The sequence below is a fragment of the Anopheles gambiae genome, chromosome 2 (genome assembly GCF_943734735.2).
Source record: "Anopheles gambiae chromosome 2, idAnoGambNW_F1_1, whole genome shotgun sequence".
Lineage (NCBI taxonomy): Eukaryota > Metazoa > Arthropoda > Insecta > Diptera > Culicidae > Anopheles > Anopheles gambiae.
Genome location: NC_064601.1, coordinates 12,857,661 through 12,871,206, shown reverse-complemented (window position 1 = coordinate 12,871,206; position 13,546 = coordinate 12,857,661). Strand labels below are relative to the sequence as shown.

At 48.5% G+C, this 13,546-nt stretch overlaps 2 protein-coding genes across 2 annotated transcripts; both read left to right on the top strand.

Moving 5' to 3' along the window:
* The first annotated feature begins 576 nt into the window (after nt 1–576).
* On the top strand, nt 577–7,909 carry LOC11175456 (uncharacterized). Its single transcript, XM_003435940.2, has 5 exons — nt 577–1,050; nt 5,032–5,141; nt 6,653–6,783; nt 6,926–7,209; nt 7,288–7,909. Exons 1-5 carry the CDS (start codon nt 993–995, stop codon nt 7,437–7,439), a joined length of 735 nt encoding a protein of 244 aa, XP_003435988.2. The 5' UTR covers nt 577–992; the 3' UTR covers nt 7,440–7,909.
* A 1,258-nt stretch (nt 7,910–9,167) lies between these two features.
* On the top strand, nt 9,168–12,486 carry LOC1281138 (protein takeout). The gene is made up of 6 exons (XM_321077.3): nt 9,168–9,268; nt 9,753–10,053; nt 10,499–10,617; nt 11,637–11,892; nt 11,966–12,118; nt 12,205–12,486. The coding sequence occupies exons 2-6, from the start codon at nt 9,966–9,968 to the stop codon at nt 12,351–12,353; spliced, it is 765 nt and encodes a 254-aa protein (XP_321077.3). The 5' UTR covers nt 9,168–9,268; nt 9,753–9,965; the 3' UTR covers nt 12,354–12,486.
* The last annotated feature ends 1,060 nt before the right edge of the window (nt 12,487–13,546 follow it).

Below are 13,546 nucleotides of genomic sequence, written 5' to 3'. Positions count from 1 at the left end.
AAGCACTTAAATGATTAAACAAAAGAACAGCTTTACTTAATAAAAACATGGACATAAATATTTAAAAAAACACATTAACAACAATTTTAACGGGTGTCTAAATATAAAACATACTTTTTATCCAAAAACTGTAACAATTTGAATAATCGGCTAGCGACAGGAATCATCTTTTCATTAAGCAATAAAATTCTTTCCACCGATTTTCCACCACGCCGCACTCCGCACGCCGTCGCGCTGTGTGCTTTGGATGCTTCAAGCGTCTTTTTAAGAACCATTTCAAATCAAGTACACCTCAGCCACTTACCGCTTGCCCTTTTCAAGCCCGTGCCCAGCCTGTACGTACCTCAGCCACGGCAACAGCAACAAGCGAGCGAAGGTAGAGAGTGTGCGTGAGAGAGAGAGAGAGAGAGAGAGAGAGAGAGGGCGGACCGAGCGAGAGGAAACGCATCCCACCCTCGGTACGCGCGAGATCGACCGACCCGCACCGTCCAACCGTGCCGCGGGTTAACTGATCGGTCCGGCGAATGCCGCACCCGACCCCGGGCCGGGGGTCGAAAATCATTAAAAGAGCGGCTACGCACCGCAAAACCCAACAGACGTTGTAGCGAACTCGACGATCGCCGACGTCCGTTGTGGTGGTTTGCCTCAGGTTTGCGCACTACTGTCTTCTTCCAGTTCCCAGATCCCCATACACCGGTGGCTGTCCGTTGTACCGTGCGGTGTATCCAGCCTCCAGTGCATCCCAAAGGGGGAAAACGAGAGTAACGCTGTAGTGGAAGTGGTTAAAATAGGAAGTGTCAACACCCGTAATTCGATTGAATTCCCAACGTCCGGCGTACGTGCACAAGTGGACGCGTGTTAGAACCTCCTCCCCTCCGTTTTGCAGTGTCCAAGTGTGTGCGTGTCTGTGCGTAGTACCTTGTGCGTTCCGTGTTGAAGTTTGTGATTGTCATATCATACGCGAAGCCCTTAATCCCTTCATCAACGACACGATGCTGAAGTTTGTGACCATTTGCTGCCTGCTGGGCTGGGCCGTTGGGCAGGAAATTCGTAAGTATCATCGCAGCATGGAAGCGAGCGTGACCGATCGTTCATCACTCATCCCCATCATTAATCCGGACCAATCCTCCGTGCCCGTATGCGTCGCGAGGTTATGATGCGAGTTTTGGGACGGCGTGCGTGAACTTGCCCTTGCCTGCTTTGGCCGAGGATGTCTGCCCTCCATACATGGTGTTTTTTTTTTTTTTTTTTTTTGGTTCACACTTACGGCAAGAACGGGTGGAGTTGTGCAATTAGCGACATAAAGATGGTTGCTCAATGGTTGAAACTGAAGAGTCTCGCCAGTTGCTCGCCGGTAGAACAGCTCAATGAGCACTGTAAATGGTGATTGGAGCTCCAATCCGCGGCCCAAACATGACACAGCAGCTTTGTATGGGACCGGGCCGGTTGCCGTGAGTCATTAAGCCGATCAGTGGAAAGGGCGTCCACCTTCTCGGTACAGTGATGTAACGATGCTTCAAGCTGTGTGCGTGTATTTCAGGCTAGTCAGACGTTAAGGATGTCTCAAAGCGCTACTTAGAAGATCAGGCACCCATATCCAGCTCGGCAACTCAGCTTTCCTCACCACTTACGATTGCGCCAGACCCGAACGCAACGCACCGCACCGCATCCGGCGTATGCGTTTGCTAAATGCAGTTGCAGTTGCAACCGCCCAACATTCCTGCTACCCATTGACGGACCCCAGTGGGTCAGCGTACAGCAAAGCTCACACACGTTGTCGGTGCTTTGCTGCCTTTAAAAAGTAAAACATCTCATTATCGGTTCCAGTGGATCGTGCTGACGATCGCGATAAGCTTGGCGTGCGAAAACTACCGAGCAGCGGAAATAACCTTTCGCGGGAGTCTTGCTGTGGCGTGTAACCCTACTCACCGGGGACAGCAAACAAGACTGGGAGGTATGAAGCACCAAACACACAGGCTGCTTAATATTCCGCCACCGTAAACGATCGAAGGTGATGATTGATGAATCATTTGCTCAAGAGGAGAGCAGCATGACGTGCTGTATACTAATCAGTAGCAGGAACGGGTCGATGTTCTTGGATTTTGTTTTTTGGGAGGAATTGCCTGCAACCGAACAAAAACAAACCCAATCTGACCATTAACTGTTCGGAATGTCCAACTCAGCTTGAGCGCCATTTAAAGCTCGTCAACGAGTTAACCGTCGCTAACGGATCTTTGATGGGTTTGTGTACCCTGAGATCTAAAGCAAACGCTTCTCATTGGCATTGACATCACTCCAGCGCGCACTATTAGCGACATAACAAATGTCTTCGTGTTTGCAACCAAAAACAAAACAAAAAAACACACGGGAAAAGACATTCCACACCCGGGGCCATGCTTGCGCTACCTTCAACACCCGTAAGATGTCATTAAACACGGCATCGGTCGGCGTCACTAACAGCAGTAGCAGCCAGGAGCCTTTTTATGAGCCTTTAGCAAAAGCATCCATCCTTGGGCGAGTGGGGCGGCAAGGTAGGTGGAATGGAATGCATACTGGGGCCGCTATAGACCGAGCCGAACTTAATTTATCATTTCGCCGCCAGCCGATGCATGCGCCTGCGCACATCGGAGAGGTGTCAGTGGGTCAATGTCGAGGCATCGAGTTTGTGAAGCCACCGCAAAGATGTGCACCCGCCCATGACCGAACCTCCAATGCCTCCTTCTTCAGGGTCAGCTCTTATTAGTGTGGCCCGATCCGAACCGGGTGTCTTTACTGAAGGTTCCTGCGTGCGCAAACAGCGTGCAAACAAACAGAAAAAAACACAACCTCCCTGCTGGATGATTCTCAACGTGCAGGGGATTCTCTTGATGATACCATATCTTTTTCGATATGCAGCTACGATCGCCGATTGCGTAACGCAGACGCGATGAGCAATTTCCCATTATTGTTCTACGCAGAAAGGGGGCTGTGCGCAGCCGTAGTTTTCCGCTTTTTCTCAAGCGAATAGAATGTGTGAATTGAGGCGATGCTAATCGAATCGAGAATCCAGACGTTGACTTTTCTAGAATCGCATCCAGGGTGTGTGCATCCGGAGGTGCCTCGACTAACATTCTGGGAAGTACAGCGCACCTGCAAACCCGGAACCTCATTACCACGGGGTGCCCGGTGAGCCTTCATCTCCATTTTATTGCATTTTATAATCGACAAAATTACCGATCGTTCAGCGGCACGTGTGAGGGGGTTAATCGGTTGCAAAGCGCAGTTCCTCGGTCGGTGTATGGGAAACCCACGGAATGCCACCGTTTGCAAAAAAACGGACCTTTCCACACCTAGAGCACCGAGCGTTAGGGTTGGGTGGAGAGCGTGGAGACCAAGGGGGAGACAAACAAAAACCGGCTCACCGCAGTGGCACCAGCAGTGTGTGTCTTTCGCATGTAATGCAAACACTCGCACGGGGTGCAATGTTTTTTTTTTTGCAGCGTGGCAGTAGTGACCACATGTTATGCAACCCATAATGTGGGGGTTGACGATGTTGGAGGGCAAAAAGGGCCGCTCAGGGTGTGAAAAATGTCCGGGCAGTTTGCGAGTGAAAGTGAGGAAGTGTTGGCGAGCTTAATTTGGTTCGCCCGATCCCACTGCCTTGCCCTGCCATGGGGCGTGTGGGCTGTGGGTGTATGTTTATGTGCCTCTGTTTACATCCCTGTTCCCCAGTAACACAAAGCCCTCATTTTCCACCAAACAATCTCAAACAAACAAAGAACGTAAATTAGATGGTGGACAACAGCGCAGCAGTTTAATAGCCACTCCCTGTCAGTCCCTCACTCTTGTACCCACTGCGTACGATCACATGTCACAGATATCGGCCCTTACCGGTCGTCGAACCGTGTGGCTTCACTAGCTCCCGCACTACCCTCGCCCCCAACACCGAACCGTTCGAACCGTTCATTACCGGGGGCGGGAGGCAACAGTGCGTGTGTGTGTGTGTGGATGCGAGCCGTTCCTCCAACTAAATGGTATTTACTCGCTAAACAGTCCCGGGCCGAGTCCTTGGAGCGGTCCATGAAACCGATCTTCATGGTGACGCACGCGCCATGTGCATCAGCTTAATGGGCAGGTTGGGCAACCGCAACCGGCCTGGTGCTTAGTTTTTCGGACGCTCTACCAACTTCACGAAAAGCGTGACCTTCACAAAGCTGTCACGGGGTTGGTGTGGGAAGAGATAAAGAGAGACAAGTCCACCGCACACATCGCAATTGATGGTTTGGTGGGATTGCCCATCTTAGGACACTTAGAAACGGTGCGCAAGCGGCCACTTCAACTCTACTCTGCGCGCAAATCGTTCATAAAAGTGTCTCTCTTGCCTAAATTTTACATCTCACTCTTCCCTCCCCGCTGTGCTTTCTTTCGACAGCGAACCGGTTTCCTATCCACGCGGGTACGCGACACTTTGCGGTTTGCGGTCGCAAATAGGGTAGGGAAAAAATCGGTTTTGGTCGGTCCACGTCGGTGGTATGTCTGCAACCAGCAAAGTACTGTGCGTTTGGTGTCGTTAAACTTTTGACACCCAAGACCTTGGATTGTACACACGTACATCTGTTGGTGCGTACATCTGTGTCCAGCAAATGGAGATTTGGTGCAGTGTCTGCATTGCCTGGACCTAACCATTGCTTGCATGCAGAAAAGCAAGGCGGGTTCTGGACGTACCTAGAGACACTGGATCTAGTGAAAGGGAACTGGAAGCATCAGGAAGTGGACGACACTATTTATCGGTCAACCCTATCGGTTTTTTTGTGCGGGAGAATGAACGTAGTCGATTGCTGGGGCTCGGCAAATGTCAGCTACTACCACAACTCAATGCCATTCGATGTGAAGCAACTGATTTCCACCTCAAAACAGGAACTTGCAGCTTTGATTCAGTTCCGATTTAAACACAATCTGACGCTCATCAATATGCATTTTGTTCGGAGTTTTAGTCACGACCCAACCATTCTAATGCGTTCCGTACCGTCTTTCCCCCCCCCCCCCCCCCAGCGCCGTACATCAAACAGTGTCGCCGTTCCGATCCCGGCCTGACCGACTGCCTGAAGGAAGCGCTGCAGCATCTGCGCCCCTATCTGTCCAGCGGCATCCCCGAGATAAAGGTAAGCCTTCGGATGGCCTTCGGCAAACTTCGGCATCAAACCGGCATGTACCGGTTTTTTGGACCGGCCTGCCCGTAAGGTCAGCCTATCACACGGGCGGGCTGCATACGTACGGCTGCAGCTAAGCGGACACAGAACGTAACTCTTTTTTTCTTTGTTTAATTTACCAACCTGTTCGGGTATGTTGAACCTGATTGAACCGCATTGCATCAAACAGCAGCCAAAGAATAGCAACCAAAGAAAACAAGACAAAAACACATTTCACTTTCACTGTAACCCTGTTTTGAGTTGTGTTTTGACCCGCTTCCAAGCCGAAATTGGACTTGACTTTCGCGGCCACAACGGTGAATGTCGATGGTGACGCACATAGCGCACACATTATGCAATCCCCAAACAAATATTAACCAAACACGAACAAAAAAGTAGCACCTCCCTCTCGAACGGGGTGGACAGAAGACGAACAAAAAAACAGACCAAAACACTCGAAACTCGCTCACTCATGGATAACCTTCGCACGGTGAAGACCACAAGGTGAAGTTCAGTGTCAATGGCGTCTAGGCCGGTCTAGCCAAAGGTGCCAATTTAAAATAAGAAGAAGAAGAAGAAAAAGAAGAAAAAGAAGAAAAAGACGGCGATTCAATCGAGTTGTTTGTTGAATGAGGGCCAACCAGATGATATCGAAGACTGCCTTGCCTGCCACTGTCTCACCAGCAGCCATCTTCCGTGACGGAAGAAGCCGGTCGGTAACTGTTGAAACTTCGTGCCGCGATCGAGACGCGCAGAGTTTTGGTTTATGGCGGTAGAAGTAAAATATTATAAAATAGTAGAAGCACAATGAATTTGTTTACGATGGTCTCTTGTTTGAGTAGCGAGGTGGATTAGACTGGATTTAATAAAAGCACATTGTTTATGATTACACAAAAATATACACACACAGAATCGTCTCCGTTCTGCACCGTACCAAACACACCACTCAAAACAAAACACTCCCTTTATTTGTAATGTAAACAAAACAATTAAACGGTTTACAACGGTTTCGCCTTGAGCGGTGCGCTTGTTTACCCCCAAAGCACCGTAAAGCAACCATTGAACCTTTGAAGCGGCTGGGTTCATGTGCGCGCCTAAGTGCATCAAGCACTGACCACGGGGATTATTAACGGGGCTACGATCGGACGGCAAGGTTCCCTTTTCGGGGCTGGGTGGGTTGAGTGCGTAACATTAAACCCGCAATACCGTGCACGCTTTATGTTTTCCTTATTGTTTTGTCAATCGCCGTCTGTCCCCCCTGGTCTGCATCCGGTTGGTGTCCCTTAGCAAAGCGAACATTTGTATTGAGCGGCTATTAAAAGTAATGTTGCCGTTGGCACTGACAGCCTGCCACTGACGGGGAAAACGGGGTTCGTTTGTGCAGCTTTCAAACTTCCTTCGACCTGTCACCAGGCAGCCGGCTTATCTAATGACTAATGTGATCGTGTTTTTTTCTCTCTCCCTCTCTTGATTTAACACTCCAGCTACCCTCGGTCGAGCCGTTCGTGATGGATCAGCTGTCGCTGCAGCTCACCGGAGGACCTCAAGGATATCGGATCAACCTGAAAAACATGGAAGTGTTTGGCGCTAGCAATTTTACCGTCCGGTCGATCAAGTAGGTGGCACACGTGCTCCACATTCTTTTTTTTTGGGGGTGGGTTTTTGTTGATCGTAGATTTCACTATCGTTCTTTCCCTTTCGCTCTCTCTCTCTCTCTCTCTCTCTCTCTCTCTCTCTCTCTGCTTGCATTGGAACAGATTGGCTGACGGCAGCAAACCATTCGAGACCCGGCTGACCATTCCCCGGCTAACGATTCACGCCAAGTACACCAGCAGCGGTGTGCTGATCATCATCCCCGCCAGCGGATCCGGTGACTTCGATGCCGTGTTCGATGGTGTTACCGCCGACGTTAAGGGACTCGTATCAACGAACGAGAAACCGACCGGCATGCATCTGCGCGTCGAAAAGCTCGACCTGAACCTGTCGATCAAGAAGCCACGCCTCAGCGTTTCGAAGATCTTCAACAACAATCGCATTCTGAGTAAGTAGCACTGTAGCACCCTGAACTACCAATGCTACAATCTACAATCTCGGCCACTCTTTCACCGTACTCCCACAGCCGAAGCGACGAACCTGTTCCTGAAGGAAAACGGCCACGAGGTCCTGCGTGCCCTGCAGCCGCAGCTGCAGAAGAAGCTGTCGTCCGAATTCACCGGCATCGCTAACCAGCTGCTGGACAACGTTCCCATTCACTTCTTCATCGTAGACTAATGCGCAACGGGCGTAAGGCGCGCGCGCAAACTTTTGTTTCGGGACGGGCACTATGTGATACTGTTTGTTATAGAATTAAGCTCCCAGACCAGACCAGAACCGTACGACAGTTGTTCGTGTCGTGCTTAAGCTTGTTAGCATTTTCATTGCTTTTGCACAATATCGTTGTGTAACAAGAAAGTAGGACGCATTGCTGCGTTGTTGTTTAGAGAGACAAGCAAACGTTCAGTGTGATGCATTCTACGGTTATCGGGTGGTTAAACTTTGATGGTTAAGGAAACATCCCTTGCAGTACAAACGACAAAAAACAACAACAACAAAGATAATCAATTAGAGAAGCTTCATGAGAAATTTCAGCTCCAAAGGCGAGCCTAAAGCGCACTCGCTACGAAACAAGTTTATAATATTGTGAACGTGGAAAACACTTTTTATGCTTGATGTAATAAACAAACAAAACTAAACTACTAAAAGCTATAGTGTGTTTGAGAATTTTATTTAATTTTTTTAAATAAATTAGTAAGCTACTTACGGCAGTACGATTCTAACCTGAATAATATCTGAACAGTCTGTGGGTCAAAAAGTAATATTTACCTAATCGAGAACATTGTCTATGCATGCTGGGACGGATGTAACCCCTCCGAGGCCTTTGGCGGTAAGGTATACGGGGCCCCTGTAACGGGTTTGGAGTGTCGGGGCTTTAAGGGGTATAAAGAGTTGAGAGCAGGGGACGGAGTAGTAATGACTCCCGACCCGGGAAATAGAACAGTATTTCTTCTTCTTTCTTTCTTCTTTGTCACAACAACCGCTGTCGGTCAAGGCCTGCCAAGTGCCCACAGTGAAGTGATGCTTGGCTTTCTGTGACTTATTATTACCATAGCGGGATAGTCATAGTCCTACGTATGGGGGCACGGTCTATTCGGGACTTGAACCCATGACGAGCATGTTGTTACGTCGTACGAGTTGACGACTGTACCACCAGACCGGCCCAGGCCAGAACAGTCTTTACACGAATTTTAATTTTGTTTTAAACATGGGGGTGCTCAGAATTCGTGGCTCACGGGACCCCACTCGCGAATAACGGGCCGTACCCTACCAACTGTTATACATGCTGGACCCCAGACGACTACCATTGTAAAAAAAAAATGTAAAAATAGTCTTGGTATGTTTAAATGTCCCCCTGTAAGGGATTATACAACCCATTTCGGGAGATTTTCTCACGAGTTATGCAATCCCCAATGCGATATTTGAGCATAGAGTAGCGCAGTGCAGAAGTGGAGCGCGATCACAACGAGACATTCAGTGGACAAACCACTTCAATGAACCTGCCTTGCTAAACGCGCCTAACGAGCTGTTGACAAAGTATGCATCGAAATGGAAAAGCATACTCCGTATCATTGCATATCTTTAGGCGTATTTAGCAATGAGGAGCTTTTCGCGGCGATCGTGAAATTGGAGGCAGTTTAAACTACAGTGGGGTAAGTTTTTGTACAAACATAACAATCATAAACTCAAATGTTAACATCCACAATGTTGCTTACCAGCTGTTTGCTAGATTGTATCAAAATACAAACAAAAAATATACTCTTCCCGAAACCTCATTCCGTCCAACCAAAACAATCCCATAGTGATTGCTTCTCCTCACACGCATCTTCGCACAGCTGAAGAAAAGCTCTTCAGCGTGTGTATCTCTCTCTCTCGCGCTCCTGTGCGGAGAAAGTGGATAAAACAAACATTTCACCGCACGCCGCAAAACATTCGCGAGTGAACCACAGTATCGGGAACATCGTACCATTGTTCCAGCCGTAAATCCGAGTTCCGTATCCAAGCAGGTAAGTGCACGCAGTGAGTAATGTGACAATTTCAAACCAATCACCCAAATGCGGTTCTGTGGTTTGTTTTGTCTGCTTTGCTAGTCAAGGGGAGCACGTTGTGAGAGAGTTTAAATAGTGTGTTGAGCGGTTTGCTGCGTAGGAGAAACCGCTAGTGCCGGTGAAGGATAGTTCAATGCGGGCAATGTTTTTGTGACCGAACTTAAGCCATGCCCTTTCCTGCAAGCAAAAGGGCACCACCCAAAATTAGCATACTAGTGGAGAAATTGATTGTCAACTACCGGAAGTGAAATGAACCGATTGTCCAGCGCACGAACGTGCTACACTACAAGCACTACATGCCACTTTCCAATCGTGTGATTCACTGTTTCGTGCTGGCAACCGAAAGCAAAGGGTTTTACTGACTCAAAACTGCACCATTGCTGTTATAAAACTATCCTTCTAAAGTCCATTTTTTCAACGCGTGGCTCCCTTTTTTTCAGAGTCTATTATCCAGCGTGCGTCATTAGCGGGCTCGCAAAACCACGTCCAACGGTACCGGCATAGCGGAGCGAAACCCGTCACCCATCGCCCCAACCCAGCAACCGGTACAAAAGCAGGTCGTCAACGCGCGAACGCCAAGAACTGGCCAGCTTTTATTCTCATCACTTGTCTCCCGCTTTCGCGACCAACGCGCACACACACACGGCGACGAACGATGGCGACCATCGTAACCCCGGCCCGTTCGTTGACTTTGACGCTGATGCTGACCATCTTCCTGCGGGTAGCGCTCTCCCAAGACATACGTAAGTGCGGGGATAATCATCTCGAGCCCATCGAGCTGGCCCATTATGTTCCCATTCCCTACGTACCCGGTTGTTTGCTGTATGCTGTCTCGCCACCACTCGAGACAGCTTTTCCTTCGCACTCGTATTCGACGCGTTCAAGTGTTCAAGCGAGTGCGCGAGATTATGAAATCAAATCCTCCCATCGCCGGGGAGCCACAAAAGCAGTGGCTTTTGGCGTTTATTATTATTTTCTTTTCCACCCTCTGTTTCATTTTTATTATTCGCCTCGCCAATTCGCCAATTGCTTAACTTTCATTTGCGCTTTTCTTTGCACCACCGGGGGTCGGGACGGCTTTTTGAAGCGAAAACAAAACCGGGGGACCGTTTTTATTTTTTGCCCGCGTAATCATCCTTTTGATAAAGTTTAACAGCTGAACGTTGAATGGCTTTTGTCTTTTTTTAGCGTACTATATGCACCGCTGTGAACGGGATGCGGCCGACGTGAACGACTGCCTGCGGTACGCCGCGAACAAGCTGGCCAGCTTCATACGGCGAGGAATTCCGGAGATCGGTATTGTTGATGTAAGTATTGGCTTTAATTTTGGGCAGGTACACAGAAAGCGAGAGAGGGGGAAGAGAAGCCGGAAAGGCCGGAAAAGAGTGCATGAATAAACTAGGAATGCTTAACTGTACAGCTCTTGTGGCTGTTTAATAGTTGGAAAAGGGAATGACTTTGATGCTTGATTGTTAATTCAGATGCAATAATTATGAACGCAAAAATATGACCTTACATAAGCTTAAGAGTCATCCAATTCATAAAGAAGAGTTTCAGTTTTAATGTTATTTAATTCATACCTATAATAACACAGAATGATCAATTAATCTTAAATCAAATTTCACACAAATCAAGCGCAGTGCTACCTAGGGCACGGATTAATAGTAGACTGAATTGTGAGAACTTTATACGATAATGATAGAGCAGCTGGGAAGAATGAGTGCAAACAACACCAGCACGTTTAGTGAGCCGTCAGCGTTAGGTCATCCTAATGAAATCAATCATGTCATTCCAGCCACAAAGTGACGTGTGAGCTTGTGGAAGATTTTTCACTCTAATTGATTCATTTACATTGCCGGCGGTGAGCCTGGGGATATTATAAATCTTTCCATTGGCATGCAGTGGATAGGAAGTCGGAGCTCTCTTTAATGAACCTATTGTACTCTAGAAGAGCGGTAATGGGGTCGTAATTTATTGAAAAGTAATTAATTTACCCGTTAGAGCCTGTCCGCAGAAAGGCGCCTTAACAACTCACTTCACTCACGCATGCAGGGAACAAAGGTATGGCGCTGACGCTTTTCATGACATTCGTTTTGTGCCACTCTTTAAAGCTTCCCCGTCTCCAGCAAACGCGCATGATTCGAATGCATAATGAAACGTTCTGATTGCCTAAATTCCCTACCGCACTGGGTCACTGGAGTGGGCTGTCGTTAGTGGGTCAACTGAGCAGAGAACGTTTCTTCTTCAAACTGCCTCTTGAACTTTGCACCAAAACCAAACTTACGATTTGCAAAAACCCTTGCCACCGTCTCCCGTTTTCATCCAGGTGGAACCGGTCGTGGTGGATGAGATCAGCATTGCGCTCGGCAGCGGTCCCGATGGGTATCGGGCCAGCTTCCGCAACATCGAGGCGTACGGCGTAAGCAACCTGTCGATCGTGAACGTGCGCTCCGACATCGACTCGATGCAGTTCCAGATGACGATCGAGATCCCGAAAATCAAAGCCACGGCCCAGTACCAATCGTCCGGTGTGCTGCTGCTGCTGCAGGCGTCCGGTGCCGGCGAGTACTGGGGAGAGTATGGTGGGTAGGAGAGGAACCGTGTTTTAGTGCCGCTTACTGATCGATTGGGAGGGACGCTCCCTTTTTTTTGCAGAGGGCGTTAAGGCAAAAACTTACTTCAAGGCGACCCCGTACCAGGGAGACGACGGCATGACCTACCTAACGGTCGACCAGACCAAGATGGACTTTAGCGTGAAGGAGATCAAAATGGGCGTGGAAAACATCGCCAACCAGAACGCCATTATTCGTGAGTGTGCCAAAGCTGCAAAAAGGTTCGTCACTTGCCGCCATTGCATTGAAATCATTCCGTTTGCTTTCCGTTCCCCATGCTAGATGCCGCCATGAATCTGTTCATCAACACGAACGCCCAGGAGCTGCTGAAGGAGATGAAGCCCCAGCTGCGGACGAAGCTGACCGAGCATTTGCAATCCTTCCTGCAGCAGCTGTTCGATCGCATTCCGGTGGAGCAGTGGTTGGACTAGCGACGGTGATTGCGGAACAAAACAAAACGCTTCCCCCTTCGTGCTAATATTTATTGTATTTGTTGTAATAAAAAAATCGAGTGAATAAATTGAAAGCTTCGACGCTGAATGGCGTCAAGTTGACTGAGAGTAACAGCTGCACTGCGCCGTGCGCGTGTGTGTGTGTTTTTGTGACTTTTTTGCCCCTGCGCGGTAGCAATTGTTCACTGAGCTTGAGATTTTACTGCCGTCAATAATATTGATTCACTTTATGCCCGAGTTGCTGCTCGCGCATGCCCGTAACATGGCTATTAGCGGTAGGATTATATAAAGTAAGGTCATGTCATGTGTTGGGTCGTGTGATTTTGCTTCCGTAAAGGCGCTTATAACATCGACCCGCTTGAAGAAGGAATATAGCGATTACGATACAATTTAATTCAATTGAAAATCATCCCCCCCCCTCCCCCCCTTATGCTGGAGGGGAGGGTGCAAAAGCCCGCACGTAGTGATTGTATTCTGTACATTTGTCCACACTTCCTGCCTTATGCTTCCGTGCTGTTTATGTAATTTCGAACTTAATGTCAACATTATCAATTTAACTCATTTACTTCTAGGCGATTTATGAGACTCATAGCTTTCGCGACCGCTTCATCATTTCATCATCACCAAATGAGCTGTGTGAGGAAATCAATCAGAGCGCATCCAGCCCGATTGGCTGCATACATATTCAATGAACACTTCATATTCAAACACCGACGCCGGCGGTTTCTCGAAAATATTGTTGAAACAAGTTTCAACTGGATTCCCGCCAACCAACACCCTAAACACCCTCCTATTTGCCTAATCGTGCCCGGAGCGGAGCGGCCAACGGGCCTAATGGTGATTAATGCTTGCGGTGACTTTCATCACGACTCGACCCGCGCGAGGTTGACCGCTCGTGGATCTCCGGATCCACCGAACCAATCGACCGTGAAGGTCAAAGGGGTTGTGGTTTTTGCGCATCCTTCCAATCGTTCCAAACACACTCTTCCGAATAAGATTCACACCGTATCTGCTTCCGAGCGTATATTTAACCGGAACGAACGAACGAACAAAGTTCTAAGCAGAGCAAGCAGAACCGAGAGCAGAAGATGGACGAACAAAAAAACAACAACCATGACGTCAATAACGGCCAAATTCAAAACAACCAAACTCCACGCCGGGCAGATAAACAC

Coding starts and splice junctions, on each gene's coding strand:
- LOC11175456 (XM_003435940.2), top strand. CDS start 993: ATGCTGAAGTTTGTGACCATTTGCTGCCTGCTGGGCTGGGCCGTTGGG. Junction 6,784..6,925: donor TTTACCGTCCGGTCGATCAA/GTAGGTGGCACA, acceptor GCATTGGAACAG/ATTGGCTGACGGCAGCAAAC. Junction 7,210..7,287: donor CAACAACAATCGCATTCTGA/GTAAGTAGCACT, acceptor GTACTCCCACAG/CCGAAGCGACGAACCTGTTC.
- LOC1281138 (XM_321077.3), top strand. CDS start 9,966: ATGGCGACCATCGTAACCCCGGCCCGTTCGTTGACTTTGACGCTGATG. Junction 11,893..11,965: donor CGAGTACTGGGGAGAGTATG/GTGGGTAGGAGA, acceptor TTTTTTTTGCAG/AGGGCGTTAAGGCAAAAACT. Junction 12,119..12,204: donor CAACCAGAACGCCATTATTC/GTGAGTGTGCCA, acceptor TCCCCATGCTAG/ATGCCGCCATGAATCTGTTC.